At 38.0% G+C, this 27,762-nt stretch overlaps 1 protein-coding gene across 1 annotated transcript; it reads left to right on the top strand.

Moving 5' to 3' along the window:
- Positions 1 to 281: 281 nt before the first annotated feature.
- Positions 282 to 26,460, top strand: LOC137928901 (arylsulfatase B). The gene is made up of 12 exons (XM_068771905.1): positions 282 to 377; positions 3,954 to 4,113; positions 9,785 to 9,944; positions 10,586 to 10,680; positions 11,649 to 11,716; positions 12,339 to 12,492; positions 13,849 to 14,006; positions 20,015 to 20,163; positions 21,603 to 21,742; positions 23,230 to 23,380; positions 25,133 to 25,252; positions 26,162 to 26,460. The coding sequence occupies exons 1-12, from the start codon at positions 282 to 284 to the stop codon at positions 26,322 to 26,324; spliced, it is 1,614 nt and encodes a 537-aa protein (XP_068628006.1). The 3' UTR covers positions 26,325 to 26,460.
- The last annotated feature ends 1,302 nt before the right edge of the window (positions 26,461 to 27,762 follow it).

Below are 27,762 nucleotides of genomic sequence, written 5' to 3'. Positions count from 1 at the left end.
ATCTTTACACAACTTTAGGCTTGCTGGTAGAAAACAAGGCATAAATTCCGCCATAGTATGGGCATTAATAGTTTTAATAAATAAGTATTGTTATGTTTATAACGAAGTTATCTAAAAATGTTTAGTATTTATTTTTAAATCCAAATTACTTATTGGGAATATCAGAAATAGTGAAGTCGCGTGGATAGCTTACAACGCGGCGCCGGGCGTGCGGCGTATGCTGTGGAACACAGCATTCGATAACCTATTTTGATCATTCGCGTTTAGCGCGCGGTACAGGGATGATGTCTTTTTTGTTGTTCCTCTCCCTGGTGACACTGGGTCAAGCTGTCGCGTCCACTAGGCCTCACATCGTACTGATCATCGCGGACGATCTGGTACGTGAAATAATTTTCTATACCTTTAACAGTTTTTTTTTTCATTTAAATTTCTACTCGTTGCGCAAGACAATTTTACCCTTTTTTATCAATGTTAACGGTTTAATAAATACTTTTTTGTAACCTGTCAAAATTAAAAAGAAAATATTTTTAATTTTGACACATTAATATTGTATTCACAGATTATATATATGTTCACATATTAATTTTAGTAGAGAAAATACATTGTTACAAATCGTAATTTTATGCGATATTCCACTGTTGTCATAACTATATTATCACGACTTGTCATGAAGTGTATGTGCAGAGAGTTATAAAATAGCAATAATTGCAATATAGACGGTAGTTTTAATTTTTTTCACATGTTTTTTTTTGCTAATATTTATTGATGAATTAATGAAATAAGGCGTAAAATCTAACAATTAAATGAAAAATAATGCCCAATGGCAAACGAATCAGTGCAAGACGATAGAATGACGTAACGGTCGCTAGCATTCGAGTTGCAGGTTCGATTTTTATGCAAAGTGAATTTGGTGTGCGGGCGGATTTGTTACATTTTGTTATATCTTCAATTACGTCATATTAACACGAACATACATTTATTTTCGTACATTATAATACTATTTACTATACTGCTATATTAATATTGAGTGATAATGATGGAAGGAATTTAAGATCGATGTATATACTATGATTGTTTATAAATGTAAAAGCTTTAAATGCGTAAATGTTATGCTTATTTGACAATTAATTTATGGAAAATCCTGTCCAAAAATCAATGGTTCCAGAAATAATTAATAACGAAAAGATAAAATAGTAAGAAAAAGCATTTTCTTAATTCAAATTATTTAAAATTAATTATTGTTTATCTGTCCAGCAGTAGTCGTGCAATGAAGTGCACCGCCCGCCAACTTTACACAACTACCTCGGTTAATTCACTCGTCTCGGTGTTTGGCACTGGTCGGTGTAACATTACTCCTGAGGATTCCCCGTGGAGGGGTAAAACATGTGTTGAGTGAATTAACGGTGGTAGTTGTATAATTCGCATTGTTCGCCGCACGTGCATTTATCAGCGAGTTGCCGGGCGGTGCACTTTATTGCACGACTACTGCTGCATAGCGGAAGTAGCTATATATTAGTCCCTTTCTTACTTATATTAGTAGAAAAAATAAAATTTTCATCAGTATCCATTAAAGACATTCGTATAATAACTGTTTTAATTTTTTTATATAACTTATTGACTCGATAAATTTGTCCTGTCATAGCGATAAATAATTAATTAGATATTTAATATATTAAGAAAAACTTATTTTCAAAAACATAGTGAGGATCAGATTCTTCTTGGAATGTCTCTTGGCGTTGTATTGAGGGGCACTAGCCAGTTTCGAAGAAGATACGGCGGCCTCTCTAAAAGTACTGATGACGACCAGCGAGGAGGTTTTAATGAGCAGAAATTCCACATAACTCTGTCCTTCCACCAGAGGGCAGAGTATCTTGCATACAAATTCATTCCGGAACTTTAAAAAAAAATCATTAAGGTTAAAAACAACTACATGCGAACATATATAATATTGGCGAATTGTTTATGTTAACTTTTGTTTATATATCAGTAGGAAGCGACATCTGTCTTCCGACGACCTAAACAAGGTTATATGTCTATCTCAACGAATAATAAAACACACAAGGAAAAGTTGAATAATAAAACCTGGTAGAATTTAAGTTCCTTTTTTAAACATTTATGTTTTTATTTATGTATCGCTTGAAAATAGCCGTGACATATTTGCCAAATAATTTTTAATACAAATCAGTTGTAAATGTCAAAATGGCCATCTGTTGTTTTATTAACAGGCATATTTTTTTCTATTAATTAGATCACAGATTATAAATGATACAAAGGCAATGTAACAAATAAATCAATAAATTGTTATTAATAATAATAATTGATAGCCTTTTTAATAATACCGCTTAATTTTTTACATATTAAATTATGTAGTTAATTTTTTTTTAGGTTAGGTTAGAGCTCTCGGGCTTTATCTATCCGTACAGAGCCGCGTTCAATTTATACAAGCATTTGTGACATAAGTGAAACATTCACAACTAAACAATAATTGTTTTCGTAAATAAGAACTTACTTTTTATATTTTTGTTATGTATAAATATTACAGTACCTGGCGATAAATATCGACCTTTGGGAAGAGACAATTGGCTAATTTCGGCTTCGTAGAGCGTTATCTCCGTCACACGACTTTTACATTTCACACTTTTACTTATATTTACGTATTTAATTATTAAGGAAAATTACAACTGTACATAATAAACGTAATTTGAACATGTTTTTCTTTATTTTACCCCAACCTAAAGCCACCACAGAAAAATTGGTGTATTTTATACAAAGAATAAAAATAATTATTAAAAAATCAAATGATGCTGGTTTTAACAGCTCCTAATAGATACCAAACTGTATTTGGTACTACAGAGATAACGTTCTACGAAGCCGAAATTAGCCGATTGTCTCTTTCCAGAGGTCCTTGTGCAATATTTATCGTCGGGTACAGTAACAACTTTTTTTTCTATTACTTTATGTTAGACACTAGCAACAATCCGTGTGATTTTTTTAATCTTACTAATTAGCTCTAGCATTTAAAAAAATTGTTTTGAGTTTGACGTATGTACAAAGAGTGCTACCATGTGACGTGGTTCTATCTCTCTTCCACACTACAAAATATTTTTAAAAATTCCCTTGGTGATTGATTATAGGAACAAAAAGCTTTAAAACTTTTACAGATATTTCCATTTGCCGTCTCTTTTTATCTTTAATGTTCATTTTTCTTTTTTAAATGCGTTATTTCAATAACTTACAGACAGTAAACAATGATTAATTTCTATATGAAATGCATTTTGAAAACTATTTTTAAGCATTAGGTTATTTATCAGTAATTGACAGTAAATAAACACTCACCCTTTTAAAGGCTTTACACCTATGTATATAGATTAATCACCCTGTTTGTATGAAACAATAAAGTAACATAACTTTCGTATTCCTATTTATGTCATACAGATTTCTCATTGGCGTTCACCGTCATTATTTAGGCCGAATGATGTCCTCAACTGAACATAGCCCCACTATCCCATATATTCCCAATAGGAATGGTTGGAACTGAATCCAGTATTGACGTTAAGTACATGTTACAATATATAATAATGTATAGGTACGCCCAATAAACCAATAGTCAAACATTAATCTTTAGTGCTGTCTCCCTCGCACAGTACTTACCACATGCAGTCCTATGCGGGTTCACTCACCCACGAGTTGTACTATGCAAAATGTATAGATATAGCGGCAAAATAAAGAAGCAGATTGAAGTAAGAGAAGCATAGAACAAAGAATCGTAGGAGCAGGCCAGAAGAGAATCAAGAACCAAATGGATTAACAACATTACAGTGTTTCTTATACGTTCGACGGACTTTTACTCAACGGCTTATCTCCTAAAAATCGTTTCACGCTACTGTTTTTTTGGAAAGTCTTAATTGGTTATCGTTCAAATTCTGTAGAATCTATAAAGTGATAATTTTCAGGGCTGGAACGATGTGGGTTTCCACGGCTCCAATCAAATACCGACGCCGAACATCGACGCGCTGGCGTGGTCGGGGCTGGTGCTGCAGAACTACTATGTGACTCCCATCTGCACGCCGTCCAGGGCTGCGCTTATGACCGGCAAATACCCCATACATACTGGTAAATATATATTTCAAGTTTAATCTGATATATGCAAACAATTGCGCCACGGAGCTCTGTGGTATTCTGACAATAGCACTGATACAATAAAATTGTGACTCTCTAAACTGGAGAAAGAGTTCCAAGGACAATCTAAAGTAAAGATAAAGCCGATATTTTATTTTTACAATGCTATGTAGGTCGTATCTTCGTCGATTGCTATTGTTTTTTTTTTAATGTCCCCGACTATTGGGAGCCTCTCGTACCCCTATTTTGTTGGGACAAGGACTTTATTGACAAATAATTTTTTCAGGGTTTTATCTTTATTCTACACTCACTTTCATTCTTCTCAATTTCTTTTATTCTTTCATTTTATCCTTCACAATATCTTGCAATTTTTTTTTGTTCTTTCATTCCGTCTTGCTTTCATCGCCTTCCTTTCCTCATCTTTTTTAATCTTAGGTGGCTAGGTACAATTTTATTTCTAATCTTTATTTTATTTTTACATTTTCTATCATTATCTTTTAATATCACAGGTTTATTTAGATTAGACTTTTTAATACATTAGAGTCTTGTCTTACATTCTATTATTATTTAATAAGTTCTTTTACATATGCATATTACTCATTTTGGTTCAAGTGTTCCTATTTGGTTTTGTTATTTTTTATTGCATTGCTTACCACCCTGCGAGTAAACGATTGCTATTGTTTAATTCCGACAGTTTATTTTCTACGTGTCTTACGATACGACCCTAGTGGCATTTGCAGATTTCCTGGATTCTAAGCGACAGGATCTAGCCCAATTTTAACGTGGGCAACACAGTAGGGCAATTAGAATGTTAAGAGGGGCAATTCGAAAGTGATGTACATGTATTCAGCTATTTCGCTTTGATATAAAAATTATATATGTTATACAGGCGTAGGAATTTTAGAAAGACTAAGGTAAAGTAGGCCAGAAAAAGTTTGGAAGAGGTTTTTCTAGCCTAATTTAGCCTTTTAAGTTAGCGAAGCTCTCGAGCTTCCGTGGAGAATTTTCGTCCGAAATGGAAGTCCGCAGAGCTGTTAAAGCCCTTTGGCGGACGCGTCATAGTGACTAGACTAAGAGCCTTATTAAGGATAGAGATCCTGAGAGGATCGAACCTATACTTGGTCGGTTGCTATTACCTATCTTATAACAATTTACCATTTGGAAAAGAGTTATCTGTAGTTGAAGTGGCGGAAGAAATTCTAGCTATGCTTCTATCTAGTACGATCGGAGCTGACGTCCCGTGATATATATGATCCAGCTTTTTCTCCTACAAGATCTGTTGGTAATCGAATAGTGACGATGATGGTATGTAGTGGACGTGGCTTGTACTATTGTCGTCGTATCGTTCTGAAATCCGACACAATTTTTATTATTTCGTAAAAATGTTGATGCTATTAGCCTTAAGGCTTGTACAGTTACATCGAATACGACTTTAATTTAGCTGTAAAAGCCTTAGGGCTACCAGCTGCAACATCCGACACAAATGAGCGGCGCTTTTATATGCGACTACTTTACCATAAATGATAGCGCGAGGCAATCAACTATTAGCGCCATCTATTGGTGACGTCCGAAGTGAATAAATTAAAGGAAAGATATTACCAGTATATGATTCCTTCACAAATTTATCTTTCCATTCTCATCATTATATCAGCATATAGATGGCCACAGTAAGGTGTAAGCTTCTCCCAAAGAGCGCCACGTTGACACGCTCTTTCTGCATCTAATTTCTTCTTGCAACTTTGACCATCTCGTCCGGCCGCATATTATGAGATCTACCCACCTACCCACGTTGCGTCTACCGACTTGTGATTGCCACTCGAAAACCTTTCGGGACACTGCCATTTCAGACGAGCATATATTCGAGCTATATCGGTGAAATTATTTTTTCTGCATTCATTTTTGATTCGATCTTGCAGCGAATTTATCATGGCTATATCCGTTGCACCACATGTCTAATCCGTAGGTCATCACCGGCAGCATATACTGGGTAAAGATTTTCGTCTTCAGGCATTACGGTATTTAAGGCTTTAAACATCTGCTAAAAACGTAGCAAATTCCCGTCACTCACCGATATAAAATGCCATTAAACTGTTATATACATAAGTTCATACAAACAATAAAGCTAGCGTTCCACTAAAAATGTATATAAAGTAAAGCCGGTTATTTAACTGGGCCACATCGATCGCAGTGGAAGGAGATCTTAAACGGGTCACAGAAATAGGAAATGTGTCGGTCGATTTAAGATGGAAAGAAAAATATATAAAACCTTTTACTTAGATATTCCATCGCCGATATTTTAATAATGACGGGTAAAATAAACAATAAATCGTAATATTATTAATTACTAGCTGATCCCGCAAACGTTATTTTGCAAAAAAAATTAAAGTTTTTAATTAACAAATGTAAGATAAGGGTTGATCGTAGAGGGGTGAAAATTTAGGTTTGTATGTATTTTTGTATGCTGTATCATAATAAAATAAAAACCAAAAAAATGTTCTAAAAAATGATAAATAAAATTTATGGGTGGACCACCCTTATCACTTAGGGGTATGGAAAATAGATTTTTACCGCTATTTGTATACTAGATGACAAAAGGTTGTTAAATGAAGGTGAATATATTGTTGATTAAAAATAAAAACTTGTTACAAATGTAGTCGTGTGAATTTAACTTAAGAAAGCGACATTACTTACCGGTCTCCCTAATAATATACGGTTTATTTCTTTGAAGTATGCGACAGAATGGCTTCGTCTTAGTGATAGCTTTACACGCAAGAATGCGAATGCACCGTTAGCTCTATGGAGCATTCCGTTGACATTCTTGACCGATATTAGCTCTTGGTGCAATTTAGTCTATACCAAGAGATAAATTATAAATAAAAAAGACTTTGTAAGACATTTTAACAAAACATAAGATATTTAAATATACTTTTTTCTACTTACACCCTACTGTATTAATATGTTGCCACGCATAATTTTATTGAGATATTCTGTGCGACACAATTATCTGCAATTATATTAATATTTGGTGCTATTCACCGTGAAGTTACATGGATATATTTGATATGATTATACTGGCTTTACTCACGGCTTTGCGTGGAATTTAAAATCAAAAAATATTTTTTTTTTTCGCCTAAGAATTTTTCTAAAATAAGAGTAATCCAAGTTACTCCTTTTTACATCAGCTACCTGCCAGTATGCTATTTTAAAATCGATCTAGCCATTTTAATTATTAGCCGAAACAAAAATACAAAATTTTAAAAACATATTATTTTGGTACACTTACCGTATATATTTATATGCATCTAATAAAAAGCAGTTATATTACATACAAACAGATACCCCAATTTTATTTATTTTTATTTTGGTATATATACCGTATACGTATTTATATGCTCGTGGTAAAAATCCTTAATATTAATATTACAATAACTTCGATTTTATCTATTTATATAGATAATCTAAATTATATAAAAGGCTGCATGTTGTAGTATCATTGCGTTATTTATTATTTCTGGAACCATTGATTTTTGGATAAGGTGTACCACAAGTTAACAGCAAATGAACTTGTATATATATGTATATATATGTACAAGATATATATATTCATAATTTTGTAAACAATCGATAGGAATAAAAGTAAAGAATAAAGGGTAGGTTTAAGCCCGACTACGAGAACACAAAACAAGATAGAGAATCAAAATAACAATCGATGTAATTAAATAAACAAATAAAAGTAAAAGTACAAATAAAGATGTAAATTATTTAAAAAAAAGTAAACAAAATAAAAGAATGATGTATTTTAAACTTACCGGAAATGTAGATGATGAAAAAAGGTGATGTGTTAAATAATATCAGATCGCGATGAATGAAACAAAAAGATATTGTGAAGAAACGAAGGAGAAAGATTAATATATAAATATATATATTTATATATATATATATACACATATATATATATATATATTATATATATATACATATATATATATGTATATATATTATATATATATATATATATATTCACAATACGAGTAGTTTGTATTACAGGGAATCAGTTATGATGGCTGCGCAAATAATATTCCAGTTAATCAATCTCTTCAAACAATTTAAAACAAATACTTTAAAACTTCTTCACCAGCATTTCAATCATAAGAGGACAAGTGCTGGATATGGGCTTCCCGTTAATGACCAATATGACCGGTTGGTACTGCCTACCATAGTACTACTTTTTCCGTCCTGGTTCCGTGGTCTTCACTTCAGAACCTTAAGGTCTAAGCGTTCATCTTCAGTGCTGTGTGGTGTTCCAAGTACAACTTGCCAAACCACTGGTCTATATCAGTTAGGAATGAGGAGTAAGATAGGTACTACTAATATATAGCATCCTCAGGAGATGTTACAGGAGGGGTGAAACACGTGTAGTGAATTAATGGTGGTAGTTGTGTTTCCCATTGTTTGCCGCACGCGCATTTATCAGCGGGCTCGCGGGCGGTGCAGTTCATTGCACGACTACTGCTACATAGCAGAAGTAGCTATATATTAGTCTCTTTCTTAGTTAGGATTGACTTCTTCTTGGATTCTGTTAATGTTTCACTCATACCTTTTTTCCGTCACATTATTATCAAATACTTTACCTTTCATACACTGCCTCTTATCCTTCACTGTTCAACCCGGATTGCTACTTTACAATTTCGATTCATCTATTTATTTACTTTATTTCACATTTTGTTATATTTTAAATTCTTATTTTTCTTGTTCTAATGTATGTATATAACACAGTATTATCATTATTTTTTTTATCACATGTTATCGTTTTTGTTCTTATTACTACTGCGTTTTATTACCTTTTATTATTTTATTTACTTCCTTCTGGCAGTAATACAAAGTCTAGCGGCTTTCCTCTTTACATATTAATGAGGCGATGTTCCCTTCTATTCTTTCCTGCAACCGACACCGGCATTCAATCCGTAACGTGCTTAATGCGTTCTGGTCACCTGTGTTCCAGACCTGTATTACGTTTATTTTTTACATCTTTTTCTTTATTACTATTGTACATAAACAGAGGAAATAAAAAGAAATTAGATAAAATAAGATTAGATTTCATAGAGAAATCCCAAGCATAATCCTCTCCATGGCTAGTAAAGCGACTGTATGTGATATACTATATATCTGTGAACGAAAATGCATCTGAAATGAAGGCTCGCTTAGGCGAGCAAGAGAATAAATCGACCGCTATAAAACATAAGGAATTAACTGAAATTGCCAACGTTATTCCTAATTTAAAAAAATATTATAAAGATTTCGTTTTAATTATAAAAAGCTGAAAGCACAATATTGTCTCCAAGGAAATCGCTGCAGTATTATTATGAAAATTTTTAATTTATCCTATTATATTCACATAATTGTGGAATTTTTCCTAGGGATGGTAGATCTTTGGAGATAATAAAAACACGAAGTCCAAAGTAGAAGTGGGAATGTTCATCAAGCTTAGCCCATATTTATATCGATTCAATGTTCAACTAATAAAAAACTCGAGAAATATTGTAGAGCGTTCTCTTTCACCTGATACAAGGAATTATATTTCTGTGAAATGCCCCTTTCGATGCGCCTCTGACGATGACGTTATGTAGCTCATGTATCATAAAAAAATATCTTACATTTTTTGCAGGTATGCAGCATTCGGTGATTTATGGAAACGAGCCAAGGGGATTGCCGTTGACTGAAAAACTGCTCCCACAGTACCTCAAGGAGCTTGGTTACAGTACGCATTTGGTCGGCAAATGGCATTTAGGAAGCTACAAGAGGGATTACCTGCCGTTAAATCGAGGGTACACCATTTTTTCTATATAAAATGACGCGAAAACAGTTGTCTATTATATTAGAGCAAATATAAATAATATTAGAATAATAACAAAATAATATTATAACAAGAAACTATTCGCTTTTTCAAAAAATAACTGCTGCAATCACTTTTGTCCTTAAAACTATGATATTTTATAAATTAGTGTATTTAAGTAACATAAAAATAGTTCAATAAAGTATTGTTTAATCTCTTAACCGTTGATGTGTCATTAAAATAAATAAATGAAGTAATTAAAAATCAATTGAATGACTATATTCGTAACTATTGAAACTTCACGCATTTGACATTTCTCTTTGATTCTCGCGTTTGACAGTTCCCGCGCTGCAAAACTATATTGTCGTTTGACAGCTGCTTCGGACATTATTTAATGATCACATAATTAATTAATTAATTTTACATTTCATTGATAAATAAAGTGATCATGCAGAATGCTCACTAAAATTAATTTATTTTTTCTTTTTAATTGGACAGGTCAATAGCTACGGGCTGTACAATGTCTGTTAGGACGGCTAGCTAGAAATAAATTTGATTTTTCGATAATCGGTATTTCGTGTTTTTGCAAGGACCTAATATTAGTGTTTATTATAAAAAAATATAACATTACAGATTTGACACTCACCTCGGATTCTGGACAGGAAGGATCGACTTGTATGACCACACTTCTTTTGAGTACGGATCTTGGGGCTTCGACTTTCGTCGTGGTTAGTATAAAGAAACACCATTATAAATAAATAATTTTATTATATACTATACATTATTTTTTACATTACTGTGTTTCTTTGAATATACAAAATACATTAAAGCTTTAATTAATTACGTTTAATTAAAACTTTGAATAAAACAATAAAACCTTCACCTAAATTTCTATATTAATATCACTAAATAATATGCATAAAGTTTTGTATACATATTTAACGATTCACATCATAAAATGTGGTAAAATATATATTATTGATCTTTTTGAAAAAATGTATGAAATTTTAATTAAGTAGGCAAGTTCACCTAAAATACCTATACGTATTGATAAAAATTGTTAATAATCGGCATAAAAATAATTATTTAATTAAATGAGATAATTATAATCAATTTATAATCTTCAGCTTAAAATTAATCCACACATGACATATCGCACACATAAACGCGTACGTAATAATATATGCGGCCACACACAATACTATTGGGCCAGTAGAATTTTTGTAAAGTTCACGAACTTTACCATCATCATCATCTCCAGTAAGGCTAACAGGCTGACAGCTAACACATCATCAGAAACAACAGTAGCTAAATTAAGTTCGTGCCACCTACTCAGAAGAACTAACAAGAAACTCTGTGGATGTCTGTGACATTTATAATCTTTCATATTTGATTACAAATTCATTTTATTAAATAAAGAAATTGTCAAGATAAAATTTAATAATTCATTAGACAATATTGCATCTGTTTCAATCAACAAAATTATTTTTTTTTTATTATTTTTGTTTAAAACAAATATGCCAAAAACATGACATGACGTGACAGACAAAATAGCGCCAAATGGTGACAAATAAACATTGCTTATATATAAACCATAGATTATGCATACAATATTTCCATACATCCTATTTAAACCTGTTTAATATATGAATGATATAAATAATATAAACAGTGATTAAATAAATTATGTTTATAGGTTTCCAAGTCGCACACGACCTGTTCGGAGTCTACGCAACCGATATATACACGGATGAAGCTGTGAAGGTATTTTAATACAAAACATTACAAGTATAATTTGTTATAAATTAAAAACAAAAATGTCATGTTTCAGTTTATAATAATTTATGATACTAATTGTAATAATTATGATTTGTAAGTAAAATCGATTTTATATTAAGAAAATGTAAAAGCTAAAAATAATAATCCAAGTAAATCGATTATTTTATACATAATTCACACTTTGTGCGATTATTTATAAAGTATTTTGACGGCTTTCAAAAAAGTTTTCAGAGGATTCGCAATAGCGTCCTCTGCGTACCATAATACCACACTGCGCTCGCCAACCCTTCTGCCAAGCGTGGCGATTATGGTATCCCCCCATAGACATCTTTGGCGGAGGCCGATGTCTTGTTAAACGATGAATTAGATTTGAAAATCGAATTTTATAGTTCTTTATTATTAGTGTGACATAATGACCATTTTTATGGTCACGAAAAGAGTTTTAACACCGAATTATATAGCACGTAATTCAAATTACGCAACATCTATCCCATGTCAAGACTTCTTAAAAGTTCTGGAATAAACTATTAAGTTAACAAAATAGATAAAAAATGATAATCCCTAGTGATTGAATTTGCACACATTGAATCGTGTTATATGCACACAGCTGATCCGCGCACACAACGAAAGCTCTCCAATGTTCCTGGTGGTTGGGCACTCCGCGGTGCACAGCGGTAACCCATCCGAGTTCCTTCGCGCGCCAGACGCGGTCGTTGCCAACTTCTCGCACGTCCAGGATTTGCAGCGACGAAAATTCGCCGGTAGGTACGTTGACGTCGTATCTCTTATATGCAAAGATATATATACAGGGCGATAGGGTTTAGGTTAAATTTTAAAGAGGTAGTATAGTTTTTTTTAATTGTTTTTGTTTAAAACGAATATGCCAAAAACATGACATGGCGTGACAGACAAAATGGCGCCAAATGGTGAAAAATAAATGTATGCTTATTTATAAACCATACATTATGCATACAATATTTCCATACATTATATAAGTACCTATTGATAGTAGTATAGTTCATTTCATCAAAAAGCCCAAGAACTTTTAAACCTGTATCCAATCATCCTATATAAAGTGATCTATCTAAAATATGTTATATCAATATAATTTATCTATTAGAATACGACTGGCCAAAGCCTTCTGATATAATCTGCAGGAACGGATAGAAAACGATTACTTTTAACATTTTGAATTAATTCCAAAACAATTTTTTTTTATTGGACTAACACTGCAGTCGAAGGAACATTTGCAGCTTTCGCGAGAGCTAAGTGGCAGAGCGCTGAATACGCTTAACTTAAATCTACTTTTAATATAGAGAAGCGAAGGCTCGCATGGAAACACCAACTTGGATCGCTACATTCTACAATTTTATCGCATTGGGAGGTTGTTGAGCTTTTAGATCGCATCAACGGACGCTTCTGAACTAGATTTATGCGTTCCCATAAGGGAACTTCGGAGCTGTCATTCGTCGATAATACTCGTTTAGCATTCCTCCAGACCTCGACTTGCTCGGTCTTTATTACTTGGCAAACGTTACTGCCACTTCGGAAAGTAGAAATGGCAGATGAGACTCTAACAACGCTATCTAGGTAGATCGGTGGTTGGCGATTTCCTATACAGTAATACCCCGCTTTACGCGACCCCGTTATACGCGGTTTCACTGTAACGCGCAAATTTCATTCAATTCATTTCATTTTCAATTGCAAATTTCGCGCTCAAATGCCTCGAATTACGCGAAAGAGTGCGTATAAATATAATGTAGTCATCAACTTCTCTATGGTGTCTTGACCATCTGTCAAACAATTAAAAACAGTGTTGGGTGTTATGAACGTATTTTACAAGAACGTAAACAAAACGTTACCCAAAAGACAATAGATGTATTTTTTCGTGAAAAACAAAGAGTATGTATTGCATAAAGTGTTCCTAGAATTAAAGTGATTGATTAAAATGATTTTTATTTTTTTGTAATAATTTTTGACTATGTTTAATCATAAACCTCGTTATACGCGAATTTCAGTTAACGCGATTATTTTTGGAACGTATCCCTCGCGTAAAGCGGGGTATTACTGTATAGGAGATATCATGATCTCTCATTCAACAACCGATTCCTTTGCAGCGATGTTGTCAAAGCTGGACGAGTCGGTGGGTAAGGTAGTGGCCGCGCTGCAGCACCGGGGACTGCTGGAGAACTCCATCGTGATGTTCACCACCGACAACGGTGGAGCCGCGGCTGGGTTCAATAACAACGCCGCTTCAAACTACCCACTCAAAGGGGTAAGTCTAGTTAATCATAGCTTACTGCGCGTTCAATTTGGTCACGAAATACTTCCTGTGTGATATATTTCTGTATATCCCAGTGTAACATATCATTTCAGTCGTTTAGTCCACTGCTGGATGTAAGACTATTGTGTGTTCATATAATCTAACAGAACAGGTTAAAAGCAGCTTGCTTCGGTGTGACATCATTTGCTTTTGTAAGAAAAGGATCAATATTTAGCCACTTCAACATGCAGTGGTAGTCGTGCAACAAAGTGCACCGCCCGCCAGCCTACTGATAAATGCGTATGCGGTAAACAATGCGAATTACACAACTGCCACCGTCAAATCACTTAACACGTGTTTCACCCCACCACGGGGCATCTTCAGGAGTTATGTTACACCGATTAGTGCAAAACACAGAGTGTAATGCCTGATTCCATTAAATATGATTTGCTTTTTTGAACTTGCTACAAATACTTTTTAATTTTAAATAACATTACCTATAATATGTATTTAAAATTATTTTAGTGTCAATATGCTCTTTGATACAAAGCATATCGTTCACAGTATCGGTCTAACATAGTTTTCCAACCTTTTTTCTGACATGCTCCACAATAAGTACAAAAGCAAACAATTTAAAGCCTTTCTAAAATGATTACATCCTCCTATGTAACATACATAATTTTTACATTTTTTTTTTTTTTTTTTAATGACCCCCGCTATTGGGGGCCTCTCGTACCCCTATTTATGTTGGGATAGGGACTTTACAAGCATTAAATTTTTTCACTTAGTTATTTTATTTTCATTCTCTTCTCTTTCATTCTTCACATAATCTTTCTTTCTGTTCTAATCTTTCATGCCACAATTCGTCTGTCTTTCTCTTTTCCTCTGATCATCTATCATTCTTCCCTTGCTTTTTACATTTTCAATAGCTTTTTTTTACTTTTATTTCACATTTTTGTTTCTTATACAATAATAATTTTTATTACAGATTTACATATTTTAATAGTTAATAATTATATTTTCTATTTTAATTTTTTAATATATATTTATTTATTTATTTCCTATATTTACGTTTTGTTTCTTTTCATTGCACTTTCCGCTATTTCTTTGCAAAGGGATAGGAATGATTCTTTATATTCTCCGCCTATCAGGGAGGGTATTGTCTCCTCCCTGACTTGAATTCCAGACCGGCACTCGAAGCCGAACCGGAGTCCCCCGAATGCGGGACACCGGGCCACAAGGTGGATCACGGTCTGGTCCACGCCCGGTTCACAGAAGCACGAGGGGTCCTCCTTGAGCTTAAACCTATGAAGGTACTCAGAGAACCCCCCGTGCCCCGTGAAGAGCTGGGCCGAGACCGCGTCCACCTCGATGCTGCGGAGCACGCGGTAGGCTGAGACGGCGTCCGGGAAAAACATCCTCGTTACCGAAGCCGTCGTTCCTTCCACATACCTCCTGTTCCATTCGTCGAGCGACTCCAGTCTCAGTTGCCGCTTGACGAATGAAACAGGGCATCTCTCGTACTCTGGTCGTCTTTTACTCTTCAGGGCCGCTTCCTTGGCCAGCTGGTCCGTCCTCTCGTTCCCCTCCATCCCCGCGTGCGCTTTCACCCAGAACAACCTTACATCCTTCCCTTTCTCTCTCGCTTTCATTACATTCTCCTTCACTCTTAACGCTAAGGGATGGAGGGTGTCCGATCTTGCGACAGTTTCGAGAGCGGACCGCGAGTCGCTCAGTACGGCGCAGACTTGCGCCGACTCGCCGGCCGCGTACCCTGTTGCCTCAGCTAGAGCCAGCAGCTCTGCCTGGTATACGGTGCAGAAGTTGCCCAACTTGAGTTTCTTTGTGTATGACTCTACGGCGCCCCGCTTGACGCAGAACGCCGCACCCACCTTATCCTCTATGCGGCTGCCGTCGGTATAAATTACCAGATCGGCAGCCGCGGTGGCAAGTCGGACTTCCTCCGCACTTTCCCCCAGACGGGAGAACTCCACACCAACTTGACCAGACGGGTGTGGTAGTCTCAGGTAGCTGACCGGTACCTCCAGGTCTCGGTCCTTTACCACCTGCCGGGAATGACCCTTTCTTATTTCAAATAAGCGGGCTGCTTCTTGGACCCGAAGGTCCAGGGGAAGCAACCCGGCAAGTATAAGGGCCGAGTGCAGGGACGCGGTCCTGTGGGTCCTCGCGATCTTCTGCGCGAAGCCCCGCTGGACCGCGCCCAACTGCCTGCGGACCAGCAGCTTCCTAGCCGCCGGCGCCCATGCACTCGCTGCATACAAAATCGTCGGCTCCAGCACCGCCAGATACATCGTTCTGATCACCTCCGAGTTCAGACCCCAAGATACCTTCGCAGCCCTGCACAGCTGACGATAGAGGCCCTGTGCCTTCTTGCTCACGTTCTTCACGTGACTGTTGAACGTGAGCCTATCGTCAACTGTGAGGCCTAGTATCCGGACCTCCCCAGTCCGGCCAAGCGGCTCACCTCCCATGCTCAGTAATGGGTAGTCGAACTTTAGCTTGTTGGTTAGCACCATCACCTTGGTTTTGTGTGGTGCGAACCTCAGCTTGTTCCTGACCCCCCACTCATGAACATGGGCGAGAACGGCGTTGGCCCGACTCGAGATGTCCTGGGCCTTCTGCCCCGAGAAGACCAGCACGACGTCATCTGCGAACGCCTGGCAGTGTGTCCCGGTCCTTGCCACCTCCTCCAGGAGAGGGTTGATGAGGAGGGTCCAGAAGGTTGGGCCGCCTACGGATCCCTGCACGCACCCCTTGGTGGTCTCTCTGGCCCACTCTGCCCCCGCGTACCGTACGGACACCTTGCGATCGCTAAAATAGCTGTCAACAAGACGCCGCAGATTCGCGGGGCAGCGAGTCTCTGCCAGTCTGCACCGTATAGCAGGCCACCAGGCGTTATCGAAGGCTCCCTCTATGTCCAATGATACCAGCACTGCGATCTCCTTCTCCTTCAGCCGGGTTCGCAGATGCTGGATCAGGTCATACAGGGAGTCTTCGGTACACCTCTGCGGCATGAAGCCGTATTGGTGGCTACTGATATACGGTGCAGTGTACCACCGGATCCTACGGACCATCATTTTCTCAAGGACCTTGCCGAGAATCGGCAAGAGTCCGATGGGCCTGTAGGATTTCGGGTGCGTGTAGTCCTCCTTGTCCGGCTTCCGCAACGCTACGACCACTGCCTCCTTCCATCTCGTGGGGAAGTGGGAAAGCGCGAGACACCGGTTGGAGAGCGCGAGGTACAGAACGGGGTCCACGGCGACGGCCGCACGGCAGATGTCCGCGGTGAGTCCGTCAGAGCCAGGTGCCTTCTTGGCGTTGAAGGTCGATACGGACCATCGGAGCTCCTCCATTGTAAACGGGGGGTCGCATGTTCCATCATGGTCCCCCGAATTGACTTCATCGGCTTTAGCTCTTACAGTTCTGTGGTCCGCATTGTCCTTCCCGGGGTCGTCCTCCGGGAAGAAAACCTCCGCCAGCAACCTGGCTGATCCCGCTGCGTCCAGCACTTTACCTGACTGGACGAGGGGGACGTCCTCTCGCCTCACCTCCGTGCGACGCATCACACGGTGGATCCCGTCCCACATGGTCTCGCGATCCTGTCTCTCACAGAAACGCTTCCAGCTATGGGTCTGAGCGCGCCTCGCCTCAAGGCGGTATGCCTCCTTCGCGTCGCAGTACTCGCGCCAGACCAGCTCCTTACGAGCCGGCCTCGCGGCCCTGATCCTTCTCTTCTTCCTCAAGACATCCGCCTTGAGGAGAGAGAGCTGTTCGGACCACCAGGGCAATTCCGTCCTCTTCCGCTTGGAGACCTTCGGCAGGACCAACTCGCAAGCGTCCCTCACGGTTTCCACATACCGACCGACCGTGCTGTCCAACGCCCCCTTTTCGGTGATCTGATTCACCTCGGTAGGCGTCAGACAGCGATCCGATAGCAGCCGAGCGACAGTTCGATGGAACTCGCCCCAGTCTGCCCTACGGGTAGTGTACTGCCGTGTGGTCCGCTTGACGTCCGTGCCTTGGGACCTCTCAAACTTCAGATTGAACACAATTGCCCTGTGGTCCGACGAGGATATGTCGTCCACGAGGCTCCAGCCCACCGCTCGGTCGAGCAGGGTGGTCGAGCAAGCAGTAATGTCGACGCGACTGGAGTAATGCTTACCGCCCCGATACGTATCAAACGTCGGCTCAGACCCCTGGTTCAACACGTGCACTCCCAGTTGGTCGAGGGCGGCTGCGACCTCCTCCCCCCTTCGGTCCGTGGACCGGCTACCCCACCAGGTGTTATGCGCATTGACGTCGCCACCCAGTACCACGTTGGCAGTCCCCAAGCCCTCCACGGCCGAGCCGATCCGGTCCAGGTATGGTCCGACGGGCGTATTAGGCTCCAGGTAGACGGACACCACCCCTATCTCCCAAGCCCCAGTCCTCAGCCTGGCCACAGCAACGTTGCCAGACGTGAGTTGGGGACATTGAGTGATATCGATAGTGTCGTCGAATAGCACAATGGCCGCCTTGACAACCTCCCCGTTGCCTCGCGCGACACATTGTACCACCCTTGTCCCTGGGTAGTGCCTCATCTCGCCAATAGCGCCGATATACGGCTCCTGGACCAATGCGAACGCCCAGCCTCTCTTCGGCGCTTCGCATATCAGCTCGGCAGTAGCGAGCTTGGACCTTTGCAGGTTTAGCTGCGCCACGCGGTACTGGTGGTGCCCTGCGCGGAGAGTGCGGTGAGTCACCTGGGTGCCCTTAGCAATACGCTACGGACGCCCGTGCAATGGTGTCCCACTTTCTCCGCACAGGACAGTCTTCGTCGAATGCGCCGTGGTCCCACCGGTCTGCCTTAGCTAGTCGGCAGTTCCGGCAGGCGGGAGGTTTCCCGGCTTGCCGATCCGGACACTCGGCGCGTAGGTGCCGGCCACCACAATGGCTGCACCGGTCTTCGCTCTCTGTGCAATGCCGTTTGGTGTGGCCGTAACCTAGGCACCGAGTGCACTGGACTAGCGGGGAGTGATCATGCACCCGCACTCGCTGGAGGTCCACGTGCATGTAGCCCGCAGCCGTCAGCCGTCCCCAGAGAGCAGGCGACACGCGCATGACCACATGGACCGTCTGCACGTTTCGCGCCCTCCTCCTGAACCTCACCTCTGCCCTCTGATCCTCCTCAGAGACGTCGACCAGCAGGTGTTTGTTTTGGGTCTTAATGGCCTTTATTATTTCTTCGTTAGTATTGTAGGCCATTACGTCTCTGAGCAGCACCAGTGGGTCCTTGTTTTTAACCTCTGCAAGGTTCAGGTCGTTACCTGCCCTCCTCAGCCCCTCACGCACCCTCTCCAGCTCGGCCTCTGTGCCGCAACCTAGAATAACACGACCGTCCCGCACTCTGCGGATCCGGTCGATATAATTTATAACACATGTAATTTTTACATTAAAACGAAAGGATTAAACTCGTGTCGGGTCTACTTACGAATTGCCCCCTTAACAATGTAATTGTGTCCCTGTGGGGCGTGGGCCCTACGCTGGGAAACACTGGTCTAAATCAAACGATTCGTCCGAACCTACGTTCACGTTATAGATATTTCTTTACTATTTTTAGTATCAATTTTAAAGATGTAAAATAAACAACATAATCTTACGGTTTCATTAAATAAATATTACATTTATCATTCATCATTTATTATAAATATATACTAAAAATAATTAATAAAAATCTAAAAGTTACCTACTAACTTTAAATTAGATTTAAAAATTTATGTTTGTCTATTACAAACTGTGAACATTGAAGATTAATTCTTGATCTGTCATTTAAAATAAAAATATGTTTATCCTATCGCATGTTGTGGTTATCTGTGATTCAAATTATAATTGTACCAGAACTCATTTTGTATCTGTTATAAAATGAAAATAAAAAGTTAAAAAGAACTCTATGTATATTGTGATAAAGTTTTTACGATTGGCACAAACTAAAATGAGATTGGTCGTTTGTGTGTTGGTAGGTGAAGAACACGCTGTGGGAGGGCGGCGTGCGCGGCGCTGGGGTTTTATGGAGCCCACTGTTGAGCAAAAAGTCGCGCGTGGCAAGACAACGAATGCACATCGTGGACTGGCTGCCCACACTGCTCGCTGCCGCGGGTAGTAACGAAAGGTTTGTGCAAAAATTTAAGAGTTTAGATCAGGGCTTCTTAAACAATGGGTCGCGATCCCAAATGGAGTCGGGTAGCAAAATTCTGGGGTCGAGAAATTTTAATGTCAAATATTTATATATACCATTTTGTAACATCACTAGAGTTGTCGGAATACAGTGGACTTGGAGCGTCTAGACACGCGTATTTGTTGATGGTTTTGAGCTATCTCCACTGACATCAGCAAACGATCAATGATCGCTACTATTATACTGTGACTATACATTGTTCGTGCGTTTGTCGGTATCATACATGTTGAATAAACCGCGCGCCGCTGACTTCCCACTCTGACCGCCACCTCTAAATATCAGCGCTTGTTCACGTTGACTCGCGGGCGCGGTGGAGGGTGCGTTCACGAAATATCAAACATACGACCGTAATATCCAAATGTTCACGTACAAAACGCACGTGCGGTCTCAGTAGCGGGCTAGCTAGCGGCAATTTTGTCTTGCATTTTTAAATTTTTAATTTTAGATTTTTGTATGTTTCAAAACGACTTATAAAACTATATTCTCATATGTATGTGTATATTGTTACCAAACAAGTAAATCATGAAAAAATTTAATAATTTTTGTTTTATATTTGTATGGGGTCGTCAAGAAACTCGCAATCATAAATGGGGTCGTGAATGACAAAAGTTTAAGAAGCCCTGGTTTAGACCAAAGATTAGCGCAGCGTATGCCGTAAAACTCTGATGATGTCTATGTCCAGCTGTGGGCATCCTACGGCTGACACTATAATGATCGTGACATAAAACGGCTGCGTCTTTCGTGTATATAAACATAGTCTATTCATGTTAAACATAGTGACTCTTCATTGGAGACTTATTAACTGGTCAATGTGAACACGACTTTCTAATTTGACTACTTTGTTATATATCTCATTATGAATTTTAGATTATTATTAATGTTAATGTCCAATAGTGAACGTAAAAGAGATGATGGTGTTGTTGGAAACATACATTTTTTAAATAGCAACATTGGTTTTAATGTGTCAATGTGAATTGTCAAACCATCTCCAAGTCTGCCTTTTATTCAACTTAAACAAATCCAGTGGAAATACAACTTCGCTTACCTTCAGCTTATTTTATAAGATAATAGCTTTATTATATAAGATCATTAAAACGACGATTTCTTTACTAGTTTTTATTAGATCTTTTTATATTTATAGATATTTCTGGAAAGTTAATTGTAATAGGGGGATCGGTAAGTAATGTTGTTTCTGTCGACATAATATACAGAAAAACCTATGGATTTTTATCACTCCTGCATTGATTTTGCAAAAGGTTGTTGATTAGAAATAAAAACATGTAAAAATGTAGTCGTGTGTAACTTAAGAAAGCGACATTACTTTCCGTTCCCCGTAATATATGTGAGTTTGCATGAAGGCTTTTCTTGCACAGCGACGACGACATTGATGGCGTAAACCAGTGGGAGTCGCTCTCTGAAGATCTGCCGTCGCTGAGAACGTCTTTAGTCCACAATATCGACGACATCTACGGAAGTGCTTCCATCACTATTGGGAAGTGGAAGCTACATAAAGGTAAAACAACAAAACTTATATGAACAAGATTAAAATTAAATATTCTTCTTTTTGTCCTGTCTAAAGCGTTGTACTGTGGCAACTGTGTTACTCTACGCCATCTAGCGGAGTTGCCGTAAACGATTTCGGGTGTAAATCGCAGAGCCGTGTGCGCAGGCGGCGAGCATTGATCGCCCCACTGAGAGCTCAAGCACGGCGGCGAGCGCATGTGTATCTTTCATTTTCTTACCGCGTAATTTATTAAAATTGTCTAGCATAACTCATATTCCCATAACTGTTGATTATAGTTCATACCTGACGATTTATAATAGTTATCCTACAATACTTTGGAATGAACACAACCTGTGAATTAATTACCAATTCTTATATGTACGTTTAAATAGAAAGTTCTAGAATTCTTATTATCAGCCGATAGTCGCCCACTGCAAAGCTAAAGCCTTCCGATCGGTCTTACGCTGCCGCATTTAGCGACTTCCCGGGACCTTAACTATCTCGCCGGTCCACTTAGTGGGTTGCCTACTCACGCCGCGTCAATCGGTGCTCGTCGTCACTAGACAACCTTGCTGCGTCAAAGTCTCTGGAGGGAAGGCTTAGGCCTCCCCCAAAGATTGATAGAAGTGTTCAAATAAGGACCCATAGACAACAAGCCGAAAGACATCCACCTATAACGTTAGACATACGACATTGGTAGTCGTCTATTGAAACTGGATACAAACCGCTTATAAATAGTCCTATTGGTATCTACGGGGAGGGCTATGTCCAGCTATGATATCCAATAGCTGAAATAATGATGAAAGAAAAACAGTTTTTTATGATAAATTAGGAGAATAATGCTATCAAATTTGGTAAAACTTTTTTATGAGGACCTCTCGTGCCCCTATCTCATTTTGGGACAGCGTTTTTATTCCTCTCCTGTCAATTTTTTGCATATCCTTTTTTATTTATTCCTCTTAATATGTCTTTCCTCTTTTGAAGGATAAATCTTTTTCGTGCTAATTTCCGTTTATTCATCGCCTCACTTCCTTCGCCTCGGTTTTAAGTTCGGACCCTTCCGCTTCCTAAACTCGGCTCAGATGGAGCTGTAAAAACCTCCGAGCTAACTTCACCTACACCAACAGAGAATAATTAAGTCGCATCGTTCCTCAAATATCGCAGAGTTTTTTTATGTTTTATTTTGTTAACGTCTAATTCTAATTCTACCTCCTATTTACTTGGTAGCTTACCTGACCTGTATTTGATTTATTTATTTTTCTGACATCCTTCACTATCCTCCTACAGAACTACAGGAGCGCTGGTCTATCGATGTTATCTCCCATTAGTGAGGCGATGTTGTCATCTTTTTACTTAACTGGCATTTGGAGTCTTATCGAAGTTCTCCAAATGCGGGACAGTCAACCACCAGATGTACCACGGTCTGGTCCACACCCAAATTAGCTATATTACCATCTGTTCGTAGTTCAAGGAGTTATGAAGGTACAATTTTTCAGGTACAAATTACAATGGAGCGTGGGACAATTGGTACGGACCCGACGGACGCGAGGGATCTTACAACGTACAGCTGGTACGGACCGGGGACGCCGGTCAAGCCGTGGAGAAGCTCGGTCTGCTGCCCAGCGACGAGGACATACTGGCATTAAGGTGTGCACATTACTATCAGAATCGAAAATGGAATTATATTTACCCTACTTTTAGGGTATTTCGAAAATGGCAACACTACATAGATACTCTCTAGCTTTCTCCGTCTACGTGAAGTAACAGTAACAATATGTCACAAAAACTGCTTTGAGATAAAATAATTTTATATAATTTTCGTGAGGGTACTCCGAATAAAGATGACATAGTCGAAGTTGCGGGAAATTCCCGGGAGCGGGCATCGAAAATCGATAATCGTGACCATATTTGGGGGGAGCCCTTGATAATAATGATTTCGTATAATAGCTATCGACATCTAAACCCTAAGGAATCCTTACGTTCAGTCATAAACATCTACCTAAGCGACATTTTTTTGTTTATGGTCCCCACTTTTAAGACCCCTCGTTCCACCTATATCATAGGTCAAAATGGTTAAGAACTATTTACTAGACCTATGATTATTTATGTGTTAATTCATTTCTTTATCTATCTATGCTTCTTTATTTTTTCTGAGGCAAGTGCTATCCAAATCAGTTTGTATTATATTTATAATATGTATCATACCTTATTTATTATAAGTATATATGCTATATACATTTGTTTGTATGTTTTGTACACGTGAACTACTCATTGTTTATATTTCTATTGTTTGCATGCTATAGTTGTCTGTAAGAGATTGCCTCGTGTGATAAGACCGACCATTGCACTGTTTTGTTTATTATTATGAAACTGTTTAAATGTGTCCTAGCATGTACAATAAAAAGTATGTTAGGACTATAAAAACAGGACTGGGTCTTTATTAACATTATAATTCTTCAAATGATTTTAATTAATTTCCATACTCCTCTTTTGTCATTCATTCTTTCCTCTAATTTACCATACAATATCTTTCATTCAAAGTTATTTAAAAGTCCGAATCGAAGCTCTCGAAGAAGCCTCGAGCTTAATTGTCACAAGGCAGTCTAATCTAAAGGTCCTCAACATTAAGATATCTTAAATATTTCACTATGATCACAATTCTGTCCTCCCAATATATAATACAAATGATCATAGACATGAATCGGACTTAGGTTAAGTTTAAATTTAGTTTTTTGAATTAATTTCTTTGATATCTCAACAAAGAACTGAAAATAATTAGATAATAAGGGAAGACAAGACTGATTTTATCATCATATGAGCCTATGAACGCCTACTCCAAGACTTGTTCAAAGGTCACCACCATATCCGGTCTTGTACTGCCCGCATCTAGAGACTTTCCGTGAATTTAACAATGTCGTAGGTGCATTTAGGGAGGGGCCTATCTAAACCGCGTCTACCGGTATCAAAAATCTTAAATTGATGACAAAATTAAAAATAAACATGTCGATAAAACCCACGTAAGAGATGATAGAAAATGTATAAATATAAATGAATCTTCTTCTTCCTTCCCTTTTCTCTTTATTTGGGGTCGGGTCTCCTTATCAATTTGCGCCATGCCACTCTATCCTGGGTTGTCTCTGCATCAAGTTGAAGGGTTTCCAGTTCCTTTCCGATATTAGACCACCACGTAGCTTTTGGACGCCCTCCCCTCTTGGGAATTCTAGGAGGCTTAAGGCAGTTTTTACCACGTGGTCATCTGGTTTACGTTGAATGTGGCCATACCATCGCAATCTTTTTTCCTGTAATTTGCTGGGGATCCGATCATAAATATAAATGAATATGCCATAAAAATGTAAAACTGTTGCTAGCTTTTCAAATTGTTTTTTTTTTTTTTTGCAGAGAAGAAGCAACATTGAAATGTAACAAGGAGATACAGCCAATACCGTGCCATCCGCTGAAGGAGCCTTGTCTCTTCAACATAGAGGAGGATCCGTGCGAGATGAGAAATTTAGCTGGCATGTATGTATTATATCGATAAAATCATTTTATGTAATTTTTTTATTGTTTACATTTAACTGTTTTCGTGTTTTTATTCCAAACTAATGTCATATATAAAGGAATAGTGCGCGAAAATGTTTTATTTTCGTTGTTGGTTTTTCTTTACAATTATAGATAAAGATAGTCTAAATGTAAATTAAATATTCTCTTTTATTTTTACTTTAATATTAGTGTATAAAATGTTTTTTTCTTTTCGAACATGATCAATAAAGCAGGATGTTCGTTTTATGGTATATGATGATTTAGCCATTACATCTGTTGATTCTATTATCATCATCTTGGAAAATGAGATGATGTTTCATATTAGGCTATAAATTCTAGCTTTTTGGACTTATCCATAAGCTAACTACAGTTTTGCAGCAAATAGTGAACTGAACAATTGTAAAGTTATGGTACATTATAGAAATAAACATGAAAAAGCAAGCACTTGATAAAAATAGTAAAATATTGAAGCTTTTATCATTGTAAGCAATCATAGTATAATTTTTAAGAGAATAAATTATTTTAGTAGGCAAACTAGTCATAGAAACTTTTTGTTGGTTTTATGAATATATTTTTTGTATAATATACTTTAGACTTTTAGGGAAAAAAATTACAAAGGGTTTGTACTGAAATCTTCTCTTTGGTAGTCTTTAGTACTTTAAAAGGTCCCACAAATCTGTTACAACTGGAACAGGAAGTCCATAGTCGTTAATCTACAGTAACATGGGATGACTTTGTTGCCATTCTCTATGGTTTTATTACACGAAAAGTAAATTTAGTTAAAACTGCGTATGATACTTATTAAAATTAAAAAAAAAAAATGTGAAAAAATGTATGTCCAATTGACACTATTTATTTATTTACACAAATCAAATGTTCTAATTCCAGAGAGCCAGTGATACTAACGGACATGCTGAACGAGTTGGATCAAGTGAACCAAACGGTTACACCGCCGAACAACGTGCCCGGGGATCCCCGGGGAGACCCCAAGTACTGGGGTCGTATCTACACAAACTTCGGGGACTACGAACCGGCTTACTTTTACTCGTAACAACACAAGCTTCGCTTCGATTTTGAATTAACGTGTGTGTCAAGGTCTTAAATAAGGTCCCCACACACCATCTGATTATCAGTCATATGTAAACCAAACTGTAAAGCTTTATAATTTCCTCATTATTATTATTTCAGCTTATAAACGTTGTTGAATGCAAGATATGGGTCATCCCTAAAAATCGTCACGGTGACCGGTCTTCCCTTGCCCGCTTCCGGTAATTCCCCGCGATCTTAACTATGTCATCGGTCCACCTAGTGGGGCATATTATTTTCTTACAATTATTTAGTTTTAAATGTTATATTATTGTGCATTATTGTCATTGATTCTGACTTTTGGTCAACTGTATAGTATCATATACAGACGTGTATGTTGAACCGATTTATTCAGACTACCATATTCGTATGAGAACACATGTTTCTTAGTTTACTTTTCCGGTGATCAGTTTCTCTGAGTTGTCATCCTGGCAATCATCACCTTGTTAACCAATAACCGTTTACTGCAAAGCATAGGCCATCCTCGAAGATCGGCACGATGAGCAGTCATGCACTGCCCGCACCTAATGACTCCTCGCGACCCTGACCATGCCGTTGATCCAGCTGGTGAAGGGCTTATCAAAACCTTGGCGATATGTTCAAAACACACCACTTCTTTAAGGCTGATGATGGACAGCATTTTTTATTTTAAGCTGCTTTAATATAGAGACATAAATCTCCTTCAACGTGTCTCAAATAAAGATATTACGTAAATAATAGTTTGCATTTATAATAAAAATGCTTTAATACGTTACAATAAACTTGTTACAATTTGTCATGTACAAATTTAAGGTTGTGAAAATAGATATTCTTTTTTTGTGTTTAATTTGTATTTTTATTTTAATATCTGTATAGAAATCTTTGTTTTTGATGCAACGAGATTTATTATTACCGTCCTATATGCAGAACTATATTGGATTGACTCAATATTTGCGCTTTATTTAAAAATATTAATATTTTGATTTTAAAAGTCAAACTTTCATATAAAATCACCGGTACGTGATTCTAATATAATAGTTGATTATATATGGTCATTGATAAAATATAAATCAGTAAAACCTATTGACTCATTACATTTTCAGCATCAAAAGATATTGGTTTGACAACTTAAGGCGCCTTTTTTTTGGGCCCTGTCAAAGTTCGTTTAAAAAAGTAAATAGGGTACATTTAAAATTAAATAATGGACATAATTTTTTGTTAGTGTTTAATCAAATAATTTGTTGACATTTTTTTATTTTTCATCAAATTATTAATACTAAGAAGACAATGTACACGAATACGTAATGTGATACGTATATTTAAAGAATTAATGTTGTTAGGCGTTGTTAAAATTGGCTCGAAAATGGAAAATATATGAAAATAAAATAGAAATTTAAATCAATTCCGTACGTTTTTCTATATTT

This window comes from Battus philenor, unplaced genomic scaffold, assembly GCF_028537555.1.
Source record: "Battus philenor isolate CCGP_79_NKW_IND1 unplaced genomic scaffold, ilBatPhil1.0.hap1 SCAF_4, whole genome shotgun sequence".
Taxonomy (NCBI): domain Eukaryota; kingdom Metazoa; phylum Arthropoda; class Insecta; order Lepidoptera; family Papilionidae; genus Battus; species Battus philenor.
The sequence above is the reverse complement of the archived record's forward strand: the minus strand, read 5'-3'. Positions and strand labels throughout refer to the sequence as shown.